Here is a 19150-nt window from a genome sequence, read left to right as displayed (position 1 = left end):
AGCACCAAAAAAAGATTTTTTTCCCAAAATATACCCCTCTCCCTCTCTTATTTCCCGTAATACCCCCCTCTCAATTTTTTTTCCCGTAATACACCTCTGACAGAAGACAAACTTGGTAGCACCATTTGAAATGGCTACATGGCCATGTGATAGCGCCATTTAGAATGGCTACATTGACTGGAATCTGCTTTTTTCTGTCTCCTCTGCACCTGCTGTCTCCTTGACTGCTTTTCTGACATGTAGCCATTTGAAATGGCGTCATTGACCAAGCATAGCACCATTCCAAATGGCGTCATCTCCCTTGTTGTTTTTTCCTGTCTGCTGCGCGTGGCTTGCTGCATGGGAGGAGGAATTTGAAATTTTTTGAATGCATGAGATTTGAAAATTTTTGAATGCATGAAAATTTTTTAAGAGATTAGGAAACATTAAATGATATTTTCCATTCCAACATGATTACTGCTAAGGGATGACCTCCCATAAAATTACTGCAAACTTTAGTTGAATTAGCAGTAATATGATTATGATTATGATAATAAATTAGTTGAAATACCTCTGTACCATCAGTTCCTAATCTCTTAAATTAGTTGAAATTTAAATATACATTTAGATTTATTATTATATCATTACGTGTAGCAAATAGAATAATGCATGGGAGGAGGAGATTAGGAATTTTTTTGCAATGATTTTATTTATTTGATGAACAAATATTCGATGAATAAAGAAATTGTTTTTTTTTATTTGATGGAAAAAAAATTATTACAAGACGATTATATAAATAAATAATTAATTACAAACAAAACACTAAAATTCCTAATGTCTACGATGACCTCCGGTGCCACAAAAAATTTCAAATTCCTCCTCCCATGCAGCAAGCCACGCGCAGCAGACAGGAAAAAACAACAAGGGAGATGGCGCCATTTGGAATGGTGCTATGCTTGGTCAATGGCGCCATTTCAAATGGCTACATGTCAGAAAAGCAGTCAAGGAGACAGCAGGTGCAGAGGAGACAGAAAAAAGCAGATTCCAGTCAATGTAGCCATTCTAAATGGCGCTATCACATGGCCATGTAGCCATTTCAAATGGTGCTACCAAGTTTGTCTTCTGTCAGAGGTGTATTACGGGAAATAAAATTGAGAGGGGGGTATTACGGGAAATAAGAGAGGGAGAGGGGTATATTTTGGGAAAAAAATCCCAAAAAAACATTTGGGGAAACTCCCTTAAAACTAGCTGTCAAAGGAGGAAAAACCAAATCATCAATACTCCATCAATCAGCATTCATTTATCCCTAAATGGAATGAATCCATACTTGTCACTTTCAAAATCCCACATGGCATGTAAACACATGATAAGTTCTGCATGTAAACTGTTTCCACATTGTTAACTGTAGATGGCACAGAATGTTAAATACTGCTTGATGAAAATTTAGTTGTAATTTATAAATTAGAAAGTCACGTCTTCTTGATTGGTTTAAGGTACATGAGCATCAACGACATTTAACCTGCTATCGCAACCTTCACCCCAATCAAAAGGAGGCAAGGTTTTAACGAATCTAACGTAAACAACACGTTGCATAATTTGTAAATCACAAAAACCAGTTGAGCACCTTATAAGTTATAACCTTGAAAGATTATGAAACAATTGACAGAAAACTGCTATTTCCATTTTTCAATTGGTATCAATAAATGAAAAGTACTGAGCATGGTGACATACAACTATTTGTGATATACAATACAACCAGCAATGAAGATAACTAACCACCTAACTAAAGCTTCCACTGTTTAATAATGCAAAAGTTTTCCCTGGCCCCTGGGTGTGGTACTATGTGAAGAACACATCAAGACAACTAATTCCCAAATCCCAAGTAAATTAGTGGGGTTGAATCAAAATACAATATACAGCTGCCAAATAAGAATTAACTCAATACAGGTCTTGACTAGGGCAAAGTGGTCTCCAAAGGATGGCATAACCCCAAATCTGGTTTAATTTCCAGGAACTATTCTTCTAGTCTTTGTTTTGGCACATATGCAAACTGGTTCAAGTCCACAGCTGTTGGCCTATATGATAAACAGATGTATATTATGGTCACAAATCATGATATTGATATGAAACTCCACGGGACAATGAATATCAGATTATGGCAGCAATACATTACCTAGTTTTACGAGTGTTGTGGGTATCTGGAGCTACTCTTCTAGTATCAGGAGCTACTCTTCGAGTCTTTGTTGGTTTTGGCACATATGCAAATTGGCTAAAATCCACAGCTGCTGGCCTATGATAAGGATGTTCACAAATCACGATATGATATGAAACTCCAAGGGGACAATGAATCCAGTAGTATCATGGCAGAAATTCATTACCTATTATTATGGGTGTTGCGGACATCTTTCAGAGGAGCACGGAGACCACTGACACGAGAGCCAGAGGTATATTTAAAAGCCGATATTACAGAGGCAAATCTGTCCAAAGACTTCTCGGCTATTTCTGAATAATGGCCTATATGGGAAATGTTTGTCCCAAATTTTTCTTCTTCAACATTATGATCAGAGCAACCTAAATTCAAGCAATATCAAAATTCAGAGATGCTTCCTTTCATGACTACACCTATATTAATCTATTTAAATATTTGACTCGTCCTTTCCTCCACTGTATCATTTTGTCATCTATTTCGTTTAAAACATGTCATATTAGGCATAAAAGTACCTAAGATTCTGGTTTGCAAAATGCAAGACAAGTTAATATCATTTAATATGTCAAAAGGTTTATAATATACAAAATAGGCTTTGTCTAATGTCCACAAGTAAAATAGTCTTGCACCATGCACAAGTGTGTTTTTCACTATTAATAAGTCTCATCATATCTCATTTGACGACGCAATGGTGGGATTTATTGATCCAATAATTGAAACTAACATGTGCATGATGCAAGACTTATCTCATTTGTGTACCATAGAACTAGCCTACAAAATAACTAACCAGTAATAGTAATGTTCATATTAAAATACTTCATTTTCTTGAACTAGTCAATCAATATACAAGAAAAGCTTTTATTTAAGTTACAAAGTCTTGTCATAAAAGATGATGATGCAATAATAACAACAATAGCAGCCACCACATGGAACAAATAAAATGACAATGATAGCAAAGAACATAATAGCTGAAATAGCAAGATAATTAATATTGGCTATTTACTTGTGAAGGTAAACGAACATATGAAATAACTTTCACTAAGGGTGAAACCAAAAAAAAATATTTATACCATTATCATGAGTAGATGAAGTAGGATGATGCATTTGCCTGGCCTGCAAATTTTCCTCTAGAAATTCAAACCATCGCAACATAAATATAATAGGAGAAAGTGTTAAAGAAAACAAAAGGTTCAAAGTGAAAAAAATCTTACACTTTGAATACTATCATTAGGGGGGACTTTCCTTTTCAAGTCTTTAGTCTTTAATTGGTTGTTACATAAATCTCCGCCATATATGCCATTTTTTCTCTCATCAATGACGATGCCAGAGGACAGTGGCTCCTGTTTCTCATCACTAGCACTCTTTTCTACTTGCTTCTGCTGAAAATAAGGACTCCTTACAATTACCTTTCTTTTTGTCTCCTTGGTTTTTTCTTCGACTTTATTTTGGACATTTGTGAGCTCATGATCTTTATGTAACCCCAGACAAGGTTTATGAATTGGCTGCCTGGGCTGTCTCAATATTGTATGATCGGGACTTCCCTTCTTCTCTCCTGCAATAGATACTCAATTCACAGAAAAAGAAGTGAGCATCAGCCAACACATAAAAAGGAATAATGGTGTATTGTTTTCCACCCAAAGAAAACTAACTGGCTTATCTTACCGTGATATTGTGATTCTATAAGCTCTGAACTTTTGGTGGAAAAATGGTTTTCAATCTAATGAAAAAAGGAAAGAATATGTTAGAAAATAACCAAGAATTAACTAGCAACAATGACCAGTGTTTTCACTATTATACTTCCCTAGTTCGGGTAACTTACATAGCAATTAGGAGGAGAGTCACTGCCACAGCTCTCAGGGTCAACTGTGGATGCAGCAGAGTTCATTGTTTCACGAGCAGCAGCTTCTAAAGTCTGATGTTGTGGGGAATTGACCGAAGAGGAAATCGGTGTACTTTGATTAGCAATAGTAGGTGACGTTCTAGGCGCTTTGAATTCCCTCTTTGCTTCAAGAGATGCAAAACCTTTCGCGGCTAAGGAAAAATTACTTTAAGAAGGAATAGAAAAAAGCTTCCGAAAAGCAGCAGTATATCATGTGAAGAAACTTTCAATATTCAGTGTCTTTATAAATTGTTTTAACTTGAATAACTGATTGCCTTTTCTTGACCTAATTGGATGCTATATAATCTAATCTAATTTTTTATTAAAAAAAAATGCCAGCTAAAGTGTCAACGGCATCAGGAAGTATCTCTGTGAACCTTGGAATGCAAATTCCTCCCTTCCAAACATGCTAAACTCATCAAAATCAATAAAAGAAGAATGTTTTAGAGGATACAGAAATACTTGGTCAATAGATTCTTCTGCACAGGCAGATCAATCTTTTTCTTCACCCTCTCAGAATTAAGTGTTTTGAATTGACTAGTTCCTGCAATTTCCAATCTGGCAACAAACTTATCTCCCTGGCATTGCAAAAGAAATAGACATCAATAAACAATACCTTTAAACAAGAAGTACACTATAAAAGATTGAAGAACATACAGCTGTGCCTTGTGATAAGCCTGCGATAAAGTGTAGTGTGGGGGCGTAAGAGGGTAAGGAATATTTTACGGGGGGGAAGGTTAGGACAAGCTTAGCAGCTTAACAAGGAGCCATCTCCTATATTGTTCTCCAGTTTTCTGCATTTTTATCTTTCATACAAAGTTTTACAGAGTAATGTTCTCTGATTGTAAGGATCAGAGCTCCATTATTTCTTATTCCTAATACCAACATATCTGGTACCTATCACCTTGATATTTATTTATTAAAATATGTTAGCCATATATTTGCATCTTCCTTTTCTTCTAGATATGACTTCTTGAGCATATAATCATGCATCTTATCACAGTATTAAACTATTATCTCACTAAAAGAATGTATGATGGTGATACTAATTACCAAGAAAACCCGTGTATAGAACATTATGTTATAAGATTGAAAACATCATCCAAGTTATATGCAGATATCAAACATTAATTTACACCCATGCAAACACAAAGGCGACATTTATTGATCGGTCTTTTCAATTGTTGTCAATCATATTTCTACAATCATCAAAATCCATTTGCTTTCAATTTCATTGAGTTGATCATCATATTCCAAAACTGAACAAATGAAATAAATCAAATTATGTTGACCAAAAAATGAAGAGGTTTAAGGTAGCGAAACTCATATATTGATTCTAACAAACACGCACGACATATGCAAAGTATGCATCAAGATAAATAACAATTAGATGGTGTACCTCAAATGGCATTTTGGTAATTGGATCAAGATCACCTTCTGCTATTCCTTGTGCTATATCTTTTGGCAAGGGTGTATGTCAGGTTAAGGTAATACTTTAAGTAAGATCTCAGATGATTAACAAAATGTAACAAATTTATATCAATATTTCAATACAAAATGCTAACAAAATCTTTAAAGGATATGGGCCTAAAAAGTCTAACTCGTCACCAACATCCTCGGGTATATTAGCCAAATGGACAATACTTTCGCTAACTGGATCATAAACTCGTTGGTATTGGAAAGTAAGTATAGCCTTTCTGAATGACTCTTCATAAGAGGGAGGTACAGAAACACCATTGTATTTCAAGTGCTTAAGAACCTGTACAAGGCATCAGAATTACAACAAATTTTGTATAGAAAATATCTAAAAGATGTTTGTGTGTGTGCAAATATGTATTGGTTTTCTGGTCTTGAATAATCATGCCTGTCAACTGTGTTAGTCATTCTTACCATGTCATAACTTTTAAATCTTTTAATGCTTGCATGGGCCTTTTTGAGACCCATACCTGGCAAGGACGGAAGATAGTCACAGCCACTCAAAATACACATTTCAAGAAGCATTTGTCTGTTGAAGCCTTCAAAATTAAGCTCCTTATTCTTTTGTAGCATGGAATACTCAAACTGAACACCTTGACCAAACTTGTCCATTTTAAAGATAATCTAATTTGAATGGGAAAAACAAAGCCAGCAAAATTCAGTGAGTCTGTCAAATTAAGCAGTAACATAAACTACTAATACAGATAACACAAGACATTTGTATAATTGTATGTTAACTTAAGCTTGTTCAAAACTCACTCTTGGGCAACCAAATGGTATAAGATCAGAGTCTTCAGTTATAACTGCATCAACCTGTCTGCTAACTGCCAAGAACGTCATTTGAGCATCTGCCTCGTAAGGAGCAACAATATACTGTACATTCTCCTGCTTCAATACCTTCCACACACACAAAAAGCACGGTCTCAACATTTAGTAGAAAATGTAATTACATTTGTTTAATGTATCCAAATGAAACACGAATGTAACCAAGTATGTATGTAACAGACTATTCTATTGTCTCCTTAACATCAACCAGACCAACACCTATAAATCAAATTTCATTCTACCTGAATCAGTTCTCGCGCAATGAGAGGTGAAATATCAACAGCTTTCTGGTAGCATTCATATGCAGCTTTAGAATTTCCATTCGATTCATGTTCAACTGCACGTTCAAAGTTATCCTTTCTAGACCTGCACTTACAGCATAGAGAATACTCATCACCGGAACAAAAAAAAGGTGCAAAAAGCAACAATAAGGATGATTGATAACATTATAAGATTGCAAAGCAGCTAATAAATCAGTGTACTCATGATGACCTAAGAGAAAGTACCTTTGACGCTTATTCTCTTGTTCAATCTTCATTGGTAAAAGACCTCCATCAAATACAAGAATAGGTTTAACACCATAATGGCGAAGCAAATTCACTCTATGCATACAATACTCAATGTGCCTGTAACACAACACAATATATCTAGTTAATCCCTTTTCTGACCCCATAAATTCAATCCAAACTCCAAACCCACAAAAAAAAAAAAATCAAATTTTTACTCACTAATTTTCTACCAAATAACAAAATCAATAAAAACCCAACAAAAAAAAAAGGGTTTTGCGTTGCCCCTTTTACAATTGAACACAAATTAAATGAAATTGAAGTGAAACAAAATAAATGAAATGTGGGCTGACCTAGAAGTGGGTATTCCTTTACAGAGGTCAGTGCTACAAGAAAGGGCTCCCTTGTGAAGCCAGGAATAGGTGTCGATGGCGACAGAACAGCCGTGAAGGTCTTTGATGTGAATTGGAAGCATTATGGATTTCAATAGCGGTAACAGACCTTGGATTCCCATTTCACTTCTCACTCGCAGTTTACAGAAACTCACTCGCTCACTCACTCACCGTGGTGTGGTGTGGTACTACACATTCATTACACCGCGACTCTTGGTTTTCTAGATTGGAGAGACGCGCTCACTAGAAATTCTGGCGGGAAAGCTTTGATTTTTGGGATTGGATTTTGATCCCCCTCCACTCCACTCATCCATCTCTCACTTTCCTTTTTTAAATAAAAAAAAAAATATATACTTTTCTTTTTTCACAAAATTTAAAATTAAAGGTTTTTTTTTTAGTGAAACAAAATTATTTCATTTATGAATTATATTTGTAAAATTAAGTCAAACTCAATAGTATTAGATTTAGAAGGGCGTTCATCAATTTCATTTACAATCCCTTTATAATAGTGGAGAAATTTTTTAATAAGCAGAACCCTAATATGATTTGTTGGGCACACATCAAAAAACAAAAATATAAAAATAAAAAATAATTAAATTTTTTTTTGAATAAGCTAAAATGAGATATATATTAACTAAAAATGGTCACCTCAGCACAAGGTGTGCCTAGATGAGCTACCAGAGTTTACAAAGAGACGGGAAGAAAAAGATAAAGATCAAAATCATACAAGGCTCAAACATAACAAAGGACTCGACCACCAGCTATGGTAGTTTAAAAGCCAAAGTAACATTCGTTGACTTCAACCACCTATACGAGAATAACTTGATCTTGTCCAATAACTGAAGGGAAGTGCTAGTTGATCCTCTGAACAATCTATGATTTCTTTCCGTCCATATGACTTATACACTGACAAGCCAAATAAGCTGTAAAAAAGACCGGCGTGCCCGAGAACCACACAATGATGATGTGAAATGAACAAAGTGGTCCCGGATAGTACTAGAGTCCGTCAAAGAAATGTCAATCCACGTGCATACCAAGGCCCAAAGAGAACCAAAGAAACTACAAGAGATGAATAAATGATGAGCCGACTCTGCCTCCCCACAACCAGCTACGCACACCTGTGCTGAAGAAGATATGATGCCTCGAAAAACCAGGTTTGTCTTTGTAGGTAACCTGTCACGAAGTAGACGCCACACAAAGATGGATACCTTCAAAGGAATCTGAGGATGCCAAATAAGATGAGTTGCATCATCCATAGTAACCGAATCACGAGTAGTCAAAAGCTGGTAAACTCCTCGAACAGTATAACCTGTGTCAGGATCTGGCTGCCACTGCCACCTATCTAAATGATGTGCCTGTAAAGAAATGTTAGCAAGTAAAAACTGACACTCTCTCGACATGTCCTCCTCCCACGCCCTCAACTGCCTCCGCCAAACCCAAGCCGCCCCATCCATCCCCCACCCTAACGAGAACATCTCAGTCATCGTACGCAATTTGGTCTCTGATAAAGCAAACAGACGGCCAAATCGCTCACAAAAAAATAAAAATAAAAATAAAAAATAATTAAAATAATATAATTTGATGTGACAATTTTATTTTTCTTTTAATTTTTTTATTTGTGTGTGTTTATATTTTGTGCCCAAGCAAGTGTTACTCGTAATAGAGTATACTAGTTTCTAAATGTCTCGAAATTTTTTCTTTTGCCTCTTTTAAATAGAGTTGTTGTTTATGTAGTAGTGAATTCTTGGGCTAAAATTTTATTTTGTGATATTTTTGGGCTCTAAATCAACATTTATTCCCCTCCAACTCCAAACATTATTTTATCGATCGACTCTTCATTACATTGTAATATAGGCGAACTTTAAATTGTACGCCTCATTTCTACCTTTGCTCCATGTAAGCAAATTTTCTTCGTTAAAAAAAATTGTTACTTGAAATTAAGTTAACAGACTAAAAATATAATTTTGCCAACTATTTACCATGACATCTTGGTTGGTCGCAATCTCCTAACCTTGCTTCTATAGCATAGCAATATTGAACCATATAAAAATGCCATAAACTCATAATTTAATTAATCATTCTCTACGACTCATCACTAAATAGACTACAATAAAAACTGCACTCATGTAGTATGTTAGAATGACATCAGTTACATAGTTCACTGAGACTTTTAATTATACCTTTGATGAGTATTTAGGTCACTAACTACGAATCCTCCTCCAAAATATTTCTTGCGAGTTTATATAAAGTACACTTCTTATACCTCCTTTTCGTGTCATGCATTATTGCTAATTTACACTTGCAATGAGTTTGATTCAATGCATGTTTGAAATTGTGATGAGTTTAACATAATCAAGATGAATCGTCTTAATTTTTACAAATATCCTACTGTGAAAATTCAACAAAAAGTCATTGTTGCTATAACTGTATCAAATTTTAAAATAAGTAAATAAAAAGTTTAAATATCCATAAATCATATTTCGACTGACAGAATTTAGATCCCCTTCACTTTGTGTGTGAGTTTTCGATGTATTTTTATTTCATCAATCAACAAAAAAAAATGTTTAAATAAAATATTAAAATATATAAAATTACACTTTTTATTAATATTTTTTGGTCAAAAATAATTGAATCAAATCTATTTTATATTTATTATTAAAAAAATCTATTTTATAATTTAATCAAATTTTATCAGAACGAATACATAGTACATTGTTTGGGTGGATTAGAAGTTAGTAGAAGAAGAAGGCAGAGATGGCAATGTAAGTGGTTCTTCAGTTCCGATCGCACTTGTGTTTTAAAAACCCCACTTTCCTCTTTATTCAATTCACAAACCCTATTTTCTTCTCGATTCAGATTTATTAAGGTTTCTTATTAATAACCCAATTCATCTTTTTTTCTTCTTCCTTTTCAATTCCAATATATTTATTTATGTTTCTGAATTGATCCACTGTTTTTGTTTTCAGCAATTAGGTTTTACAGTTTTCTTCTTTCGCGAGCACCATTAGAGTCAGAGTGCTTCATTCACATGTGACTCAGTTTGCTCTCAAAATCATGCCTCGTAAAGTTAACTATGGATTTGATTACGACAATGATGACTATGATGACTATGATGATGACTATGATTATGATGTTGACACTGATAATAATAATAATAATAATAATTATGGTTAGTTAGTTACTTACTTTATCTTGATTACAGTATTACTCGTTTTTGCTTACTTTTTATTTGTTATATCTTATCAATTATTATGATGATGATGATGATGATGATGATGTTTCACATGTGTTAGAAGTACATAGAAGGAACAAAATTAGTTAGGGTAGGTTGTTAAGGCAGTTAGAGGTTCAGTGAGTATGCAATTGCTTAGTTTTTCGAAGCCAAATAAAAGTTACACTTGTTAACACATTTCAAATTCTTGAATTTTGACATTGTTGTTAGTTACTACTACTACTACTAGATTTTTTTTTTACTTGAATTAGTTACTAGTTAGTATTAGTAATGTGTTTTCTATCACTTGTTAGACTTAGTTTTTTGTTGTTACAATAGGCTTTATCCTCTGTTGAGTATGATTTGTTGTCCATATCAGTTACTGTTTGCTTGGTAATGATAGTTTACAAACCTCATATAGCATTTGTCTGTTGTAACAGGAGCAGGAGAAGGGCCTGATACAAAGCAAGAGACCATCAAGACTGGAGTTTGGGGATGCTCCATTTGTACTTATGACAATGATGAGAGTATGACTTCGTGTGATATTTGTGGCGTTATGCGTTATCCCTTGGTTAACAATGGAACTTCCAACAGTAACAAAACAGGTAATCCAATTATTGAAAAATAATTTAGTAAATAATTTAGCCACAAACAGTACATAAACTGGATTTTTTGAAAATTGTAAAAGTTGATAGTAATCATGAAGAAATTTCCTTCGCTTCATATATATAAAGATGTGAAATGGAGGTCCGTGTTTGGACAGTGTTTGAACTTCCTGTTGCTCTTACAGAGGCGTGGAAGTTCTGGTCCAATGCGTTACCTCCATGTCATAGCTGGAGACTGTCCTTGTGGCCGGTGAAGTTGTGGCTGTGCCACAAGTTATTCGCCACAGTGTTCTCCTCCTATGAATAGTTCTCGAACAAATCCACTTGTCAGTATGTAGTTGAAGTTTTTGTCCTGGTACATCTCGTAGTTTGCATCCTTGTTGTGCTTCTCGAGGCTGGGGCCCAAATCTGGGAAGCAGAGGAGCTTGCCCAACGTCGTTGCGTCCACTACACATAAAAACGATGCTTTAGATAGCAAGAACAATGTTGCAGATCTCCTTTTCTCTATACCAAATCACGAACGCCTTGGGTGAATGGTTTTACAAACTGTAAATTTAGCACATTGTGTTATTTTTCCTTTGAAATCCCGTAATTTGAGGGAACTGTAAAAAGCAACGGAGGATGGCTTTTGGAGGGTTCTTAAACTTTCCAAACCCTTCCCCTCCTTTTTAAAAACTCTCAAGCTAGGGGAGAGCCTATCATAATCCCCTCCCTAATAAGTTCTCTGCAAGAGCAGAAGGATGGCCAATGAATTTAAATAATTAATTGCTCTTAGTTCTCATGATAGTCATTGTCCTGGTTTTGACTACTTAGAGGGAATTCAACTATAGCCAAATTTCAAAGTGATAGTAGAGATCTAAACTTTACCTCTCTGTATTTCCCACACTTTATAGTGCTAGGTTTACAACAATGGACATGATATGCCTATAACCTGCTCTGAACAATCTCTTTGATGCAGTTGGAGATATAAACAAAACTCCTGGAGCATCCAAGTTGGCCAGGTCTCTTTTTCAACCATTACCACAACAGATTCCCAAAGAGGTTGTATTATTTCCAATGCGGGATGTTGGTTTTTGGACAGATGGCAGTAACATCTACAAGTTTGAGAATGTCCAAGGCGAATTTCATGAAATTCATAAGGATTTTAATACTCAAAGCCATACCTCTTTAAATATAGGTCTTTACAAATCTTAATATACATTTGTAGAATTAGAGTAGTTTCTACGATATTCGACTTTTATGTAATACTTCCTCCGTCTCATAGTAAATGCCTTTTAAGGCTATGCACACTTAAGAAAGTTATGGAGTGTACTCATTTCCATGATAAATGAGCTTCATTGACTAACATATCCTTATTAATAAAGTAGTTAGGTGGATTCTAATACAATAAATAAGGGTATTAGTCGAAAAAGGTGTAAGTAATGCTTCATTGGTATTCTAAAATGACAAATAATATGACACAAGCAAATATTCCAAATATGTATTTAATATGAGACGGATTCTAATACAATAAATAAGGGTATTAGTCGAAAAAGGTGTAAGTAATGCTTCATTGGTATTCTAAAATGACAAATAATATGACACAAGCAAATATTCCAAATATGTATTTAATATGAGACGGAAGGAGTATTAATTAGAATAAAAGATCTTATTAGGTGAAGCTTTGAGTTTGTTTTAACGATGTCCTGTTTTAGTTCTTGGAATTCCTTGTGAGCAAACCTTATTTATCCATTCATTTTGAAAAAATAGTTCTAAAAACTTTTTTCTTGGGGTGCACAGATCCTTTCAAATTTGACGTTCCATCCCCAGATGATGTGGTTTTTACTGGCCTACATTCTTCAAAAAAGGGTTTGAAAGGTATCCCTCCTTCAACCCTGTCTTCAGGCTGTAACTTTGGCACCCTAACCTAAAAATGAAAAATTTAATATTTTTTCCCCATAGTTAGTATCTTCATGTTTTAGTTCCTTTTGGATAAATATTAATGTATCTTATTTCTGTATGCTTTCAGACAAAGTTAAAAACTCTAAAGATTCTCAGCTTTCATCAAGCAGTAGAGAGAAGAAAGAACTTGCTGTAGAATCCAATGCTGAAAGTCTAGATAACCTATCATCCTTGATGCAAAAGAACAAGCAGGATAGTGCAGCCAAGAACAAGCTTTCCAAAAATGTAGAAATTAATCTTGAAACAATTGGTGAAACTTTAAACAGCTTATCATCATCTTTGCCAAAGGACAAAGGAGATAATGCAAATAGAATAAATTCTTCGAAAAATGGTACACATGGTACCCAGTCAAACAAAGAAAAGTCTGGTAGTTTGTCCGCACTGCCAAAAGTCGAAGAAAGTGATAAGCTTAGTTTGTCTTCTAACAAAGACGGAAAGTCTGAAAGTGCTTCCAGCAGTTTCAACCACATGGTTCTTGATGAAAGATCTGGAAATTCTGATAATACTAATGCTAAGGGACCTCATAAACAAGTTCCTTACCAGCCAGAAAAGTGGATGCTCCCTCAACAGTCTGAAGATACGTTGACTCAGTTGAATCTTGCAATTGTATGCAAATGGTTTAGGTTTATTCTTTCATATATTCCAGGACTATATTTCATGGAAGAAATCTCTCAGTGCTTAATTTGTTAATCACTTAATTGTAGGTTGGTCATGTTGATTCTGGAAAATCAACACTATCCGGTAGGTTATTACACCTATTGGGACGAATTTCCAAGAAAGAAATGCACAAAAATGAAAAGGAGGCCAAGTTACAGGTAATTTCATTGTGGAGTCATTTTTATTCTTTAGTGCTTGATGAATTCATGTGTCAATTTCTGTTCCTTCTTTTCTTTTAATCAGGGCAAAGGATCCTTTGCTTATGCTTGGGCACTTGATGAAAGTTCTGAAGAAAGGGAAAGGGGAATAACCATGACAGTAGCTGTGGCATATTTTGACACTAAGAAATATCACGTTGTTGTGCTCGACTCTCCTGGTCATAAAGATTTTATCCCAAATATGATTTCTGGAGCTACACAAGCTGATGCTGCAATTCTTGTTATAGATGCCTCACTTGGTGCATTTGAAGCTGGTATGGATGGTGGCAAAGGACAAACAAGGGAACATGCACAACTTATAAGAAGTTTTGGTGTAGACCATGTTATAGTTGCAGTAAATAAGATGGATGCTGTAGCATTCTCCAAAGACCGTTTTGATTTTATAAGACATCAGCTGGGAATTTTTCTCCGTTCATGTGGGTTCAAAGATTCTTCTCTCTCATGGATTCCCTTGAGTGCCATGGAAAATCAAAATTTGGTGGCATCCCCTTCTGATGCTCGTTTCAAAAACTGGTATGTCACTGATTACTCTAGATGTGATCTTAACTTCCCTTTGTGGGCAATGAATAATGTTATGGAATTGTGACATAAGCAGTTATGTAGAAGTGTTCAAAATAAAAAAGACCTAGGCACTTTTCCTCTCTGATATTTAACAATATCTGGGAGAAGGAATGGACAAAGAGGAAGGGGAGGGTGCTATTAATTTGAATTTCAAAAACCATAATTTTGCACTTTGAAATACAAGATGAAACTTGATATCCTGTTCATGGTGTCTGGGGACCAGTAGGGTGAGGGGTTTTATTTACCTGTTCATACAGTGAGTGACTTATATTTTATGTATGTAGTTGCAATCATCTAGACATTGAATTGGTAAGCATTTTGCATTGGATTTGTTAAGAAGTCCCACATCGGTTGCGAGATGGCCTGACTAAGTGTTTATATACTAGAGGCAATCCTCACCTTACAAGCCGGTTTTGTAAGGATGAGTTAAGCCCAATACCCATTTCTAAGATGGTATCAGAGCCTCTCCAAGATCCGTTGGGCCACCCGATATCGGGCCACCTACCATTTATATCCGCGTACCAAGCACAATAGCGCTGGACGCGAGGGGGTGTGTTAAGAAGTCCCACATCGGTTGCGAGATGGTCTGACTAAGTGTTTATATACTAGAGGCAATCCTCACCTTACAAGCCGGTTTTGTAAGGATGAGTTAAGCCCAATACCCATTTCTAAGAGGATTACTACATGTTCACTACTGCATGTTGATAAACTAGGGTAAACTATGGTAACCATTGAAGTCCAGATATACCAAAATGGGGGAAGTATCAGATACATATTGGATATGCATGAAATTGCGACATGATATTGCAGGATATGGCTTCAGTGGATGGGGATGATACAAACACATGTTTTTAAAAGTTAAAAAACTATTATCTTTTACAATTTTCTTTACAAGATTAGAATAAAAGTTAGCATTAGACAATAATTTATTAAAAACACTTTTGAGTTGTTGGCTATTGAGTTCTTTCTATTATGCTTTTGTTTATTGGGGGTTAAAATATATAATGGTTTAGACTAAAATCTACAATTTGTGTTTTAATTACTAGTTGTTGGCTATGGTGAACCCTAACTTAAATGGTTTCCGAAGGAGCCGATTTATATATTATTGATAGGAAATCAAAGAGTGCATATATGCATTTTACAATATGCTAAAAAATGATGGTTGCTTAATTGTGAAACAGGTATACTGGACCTTATCTGTTAGATGCAATTGATTCATTACAACCTCCTACTAGAGAATTCGCAAAACCTCTGTTAATGCCGATATGTGATATCATCAAATCAACTGCGCAAGGACAGGTGTCTGCTTGTGGTAAACTGGAAGCAGGAGCTCTTAGAAGTGGAACAAAGGTATAAACTGAGTAATGTCGTGACTAACTTACTATTGCTAAAAAATCAAATGAAAGATTCACATTAATAGTTCAAATTAAAAGTGCTCTGTTTATTAAAAAAATAAAAGTGTTTCACAACAATCTAAAAACAAGTTTCTTCTATCATGAATTGATAGCTTTCTGTTAAAGGCAGTCCATGACACCCAATGCTTTTATTGTGTTTATTTAGTTTTTTCTTTATCAACATGCTCATTTTAGTCCATTAATTTACAAATTACATCAAACCATCAATTTGTTTGTTGTCGTTATCGACTTATTGTGATTTCCCTTTCAAATCATTATTATAAAAATAAAATTAGTGGCACCACACAGCAGTCACAATAATTAAATTCCATACAAGACTATAAATAGTGTTGTGATGCAGTGATGCACCGACTCGATAATTCATATTACTTGTGAGAAGTGCTACTTATCATGAAGATTTTATACAAGCAACATTAATAATGTGCAATCACTTTTTTATATAAGAAATTGGGCAAATAAGTTATAAAGCATGGATCACAATTTAAAAAATTCATATATATCATAGCAACATTTGTTGTATAAATTCATTTTGTAATACTTTAGCATTTTATGTTGAGACTAATGTATGATTCTTGAACGGATTTGATGTAAAGAATCCAACGGTCAATTGTTATGCAAATGTTAGAGGTGCAATAAAATTGTATCCTAATGGACTCCTTTATTTTTGTTTCATTTTTTCATTCTTCGGATGGAATTATTGATGTGATTGGAGCTGATAGTGATATTTGTTTATATACCTGGAAATGTAACCTTTTTGTATTTACTGTATAAAGTAATACATACAATGGTGTACGGAATGAAAACACATGCTTAAATTCTTCTTAATATTGCGTGAAATGAAATTATTTCTTTCTCTAACTGTAAAGTTTAATAATTACAGGTTTTAGTTATGCCTTCAGATGTTGTTGGAACAGTACGCACATTGGAGCGTGACTCTAATGTCTGCTCTGTTGCAAGAGCTGGAGATAACGTGTCCGTAACATTGCATGGTGTTGATGGAAGTCATGTATTTTCTGGAGGCGTATTGTGTCATCCTGATTTTCCTGTTGCAATTGCAAAGCATTTGGAGTTGAAATTGCTTGTCTTGGATGGTGCAAGTCCCATATTGGTCGGCGCCCAGGTGTGCATTATGACATTCCTTGCACTTTATTTTCTAATATTCTGATATTGTTTATTGGGAAAAATGTCAACATTATTTTTTCGATATTGCCAGTTAGAGTTTCATATACATCATGCAAAGGAACCTGCTAGAGTTTCAAAAATATTGTCAGTACTTGATCCCAAGACCGGTAAGGTGACCAAAAAGTCCCCTCGCTGTCTCACGTCAAAACAAAGTGCAGTAATTGAGGTGAATAACATAGCAAAACTTGTTATTTCAATGAGAATATACGAATATCGTTTCATCTACAATGCAACTAACTCAACTTGAATGACTTTCATTATTCTAAATTTTCAGGTGATTTTGCATGAGCCAGTCTGTGTGGTAGAGTTTTCTAGATGTAAAGCTCTTGGAAGAGTATCCCTTAGATCATTAGGAAGAACAATTGCAGTTGGACTTGTGACAAGAATAATCGAAGAACAAGGTTAATTTATGTTATTTCTCCAAAAAGATCAGAAGATGATAACATTGGAGAGTTTCCTACTTAGTATACCATATATGTTGTTCCAGTAAACATATCTTGTTTGCCATCTAATTTTAGGTAGAAGAGACAATGAGCGGCTATGTAATTCTTGTTGAGGTATGTGAATTATGTAAAGATAATTAACTGTTTTTTGGAAATGTTTTTAATCCAATGTGTATCATAAACTCATAAGAGAGCTATGTTCTTCAATAGTCTAGACTTGTTGAACAGAGCAATGACATGCCTAGTTTTTTTTTTTTTTTTTGAGGATGCCTAGTGTCTTAACACCAATTTTGTGTCAATGCGATGCCTAGCACTAGCAGTGCCTAAAAAAGGACTATTATATGAGAAATACTCCGCGGAAGAAACTTATAGCATTGCATTAATAATTAAATTATAGATACATGTAGAAATATCGGTAAAAATATGGAAGCCATCTTGAATCTTTTGCAATCTCTTCCTTCACAACATCATGCTAACATGAGAAGTTTCTATGATTCCTTAAAAGCAAATACTAACCTTGCTATTATCTCCTTAGAACCCTTGTGCTTGAAAATATCTCTCAATAATGCATATGAAAGCTTTCTCAAACACAAGTGATGTTGTCCACTAAACCAAAAACTTTCATGTCCCGTTGAATTCATTGAAGCTGACTCACAAGTTAAACTTGAGATTAATTATGCTTAATATCTGTAATGATCTGCATGTGTAGTTCCTACCGTCTTATACAATTTCTATTACAAAGTTCAGAAGCCTCTGTATTCATAAATTCTCATCCTTCACTCTGGCTGAAAATGCCAATATTGAAGGGTTGAAATTGCAGCATTGTGCTAAATTTAACTAAACTTTTTCACTTATGTCATGTTTTGTTGAAGCTCTGTTTATTTTCGGTAAACATTTTCTATTTTTATTTTAACTTGCTAATAAGATGCTAGACTTTTTAAGTGAACCGTTGAAATTGAGAGATGAAATGCTAACATGGGGATGATGCATTTTTTAAAATAATGAAAACATGAGAAATCAAATAGCTGTAGCTGAAAAAAAAAAAAAAAAAAAAAGATAAAAATTGGAAAACATGTTTTTTTTTCTGAACAAGCAAATTGGAAAACATGTTACCGCCGCTAATGTACAATTTCAGCTCCAACAATTACAAGGAACGTAAAAAAATATTTTTAACGACCAAAACTAGGTTGATCGATTATGTTTATTTTGTTAACAAAATGATTATCACCACGATTTAAACCCTAGGTCGAACAAATTTCTCACAATTCCACACAATCAGTTTCGATTGAAAAATTTTGTGTATATTGAAGAAAAAAAAAATTAAAATTGGAAAATATGTTACCGGTAATATACAATTTCAGCTCCAACAATTACAAGGAACATAACAATTTATTTTTAACGACCAAAACTAGGTCGATCGATTATGTTTATTTTGGTGACAAACTGATTATCATCACAATTTAAATCTTAGGTCAATCAAATTTCTCACAATTCCACACAATCAGTTTCGATTGAAAAATTCGCAGTGTATGAATTCTCGATGGAAAGAGTAGATTTAAGGTTCTACGGTAATTTAAATCCTGTACTAAATCAAGGCCCAACAAGGTAAGTTGTTTTGAAATTTTTTTTTTCTACCCCAACAATTATACCTTCA

At 34.5% G+C, this 19150-nt stretch overlaps 2 protein-coding genes across 11 annotated transcripts; one reads left to right on the top strand and one right to left on the bottom strand.

The window, feature by feature from the left end:
* Positions 1-1614: 1614 nt before the first annotated feature.
* LOC123917847 (exonuclease 1) lies at positions 1615-7576 on the bottom strand. 2 transcript variants are annotated; one of them, XM_045969719.1, is made up of 15 exons: positions 7225-7576; positions 6872-6991; positions 6608-6731; positions 6300-6437; positions 5955-6164; positions 5648-5823; positions 5464-5536; positions 4519-4642; positions 4005-4207; positions 3848-3902; positions 3397-3737; positions 3256-3298; positions 2358-2550; positions 2153-2269; positions 1615-2054 (listed from the first exon to the last, which is right to left on the bottom strand). In XM_045969719.1, exons 1-15 carry the CDS (start codon positions 7383-7385, stop codon positions 1994-1996), a joined length of 2139 nt encoding a protein of 712 aa, XP_045825675.1. In that variant the 5' UTR covers positions 7386-7576; the 3' UTR covers positions 1615-1993. The 2 variants fall into 2 exon arrangements, with proteins under 2 accessions (XP_045825675.1, XP_045825676.1); XM_045969720.1 differs by lacking the exons at positions 1615-2054; positions 2153-2269 and having other exon boundaries at positions 2363-2550; positions 3256-3312.
* Positions 7577-9935: 2359 nt separating this feature from the next.
* Positions 9936-17755, top strand: LOC123917845 (HBS1-like protein). Of its 9 annotated transcripts, none has more exons than XM_045969711.1 (12): positions 9943-10025; positions 10230-10432; positions 10915-11079; positions 12038-12256; positions 12859-12936; positions 13088-13626; positions 13725-13835; positions 13921-14408; positions 15638-15806; positions 16752-16991; positions 17085-17219; positions 17328-17755. In XM_045969711.1, exons 2-12 carry the CDS (start codon positions 10318-10320, stop codon positions 17457-17459), a joined length of 2391 nt encoding a protein of 796 aa, XP_045825667.1. In that variant the 5' UTR covers positions 9943-10025; positions 10230-10317; the 3' UTR covers positions 17460-17755. The 9 variants fall into 9 exon arrangements, with proteins under 9 accessions (XP_045825671.1, XP_045825672.1, XP_045825667.1 ...); XM_045969710.1 differs by having other exon boundaries at positions 9967-10129; XM_045969715.1 differs by lacking the exon at positions 12038-12256 and having other exon boundaries at positions 9936-10025.
* The last annotated feature ends 1395 nt before the right edge of the window (positions 17756-19150 follow it).

Source organism: Trifolium pratense, linkage group LG3 (assembly GCF_020283565.1).
Source record: "Trifolium pratense cultivar HEN17-A07 linkage group LG3, ARS_RC_1.1, whole genome shotgun sequence".
Taxonomy (NCBI): Eukaryota; Viridiplantae; Streptophyta; class Magnoliopsida; order Fabales; family Fabaceae; genus Trifolium; species Trifolium pratense.
This window is presented reverse-complemented; position numbering and strand designations above follow the sequence as displayed.

Bases quoted from the DNA above. Each gene is read 5' to 3' on its own strand.
- LOC123917847 (XM_045969719.1), bottom strand. From the start codon at position 7,385: ATGGGAATCCAAGGTCTGTTACCGCTATTGAAATCCATAATGCTTCCA. The intron at 5,537-5,647 runs ATATCCTTTAAA...AACCTGACATAC, and splicing joins GAGTTAGACTTTTTAGGCCC to ACCCTTGCCAAAAGATATAG. The intron at 2,551-3,255 runs GTATAAATATTT...GCTTGAATTTAG, and splicing joins TTCATCTACTCATGATAATG to GTTGCTCTGATCATAATGTT.
- LOC123917845 (XM_045969711.1), top strand. From the start codon at position 10,318: ATGCCTCGTAAAGTTAACTATGGATTTGATTACGACAATGATGACTAT. The intron at 12,937-13,087 runs GTATCCCTCCTT...GTATGCTTTCAG, and splicing joins TTCAAAAAAGGGTTTGAAAG to ACAAAGTTAAAAACTCTAAA. The intron at 16,992-17,084 runs GTGTGCATTATG...CGATATTGCCAG, and splicing joins CCATATTGGTCGGCGCCCAG to TTAGAGTTTCATATACATCA.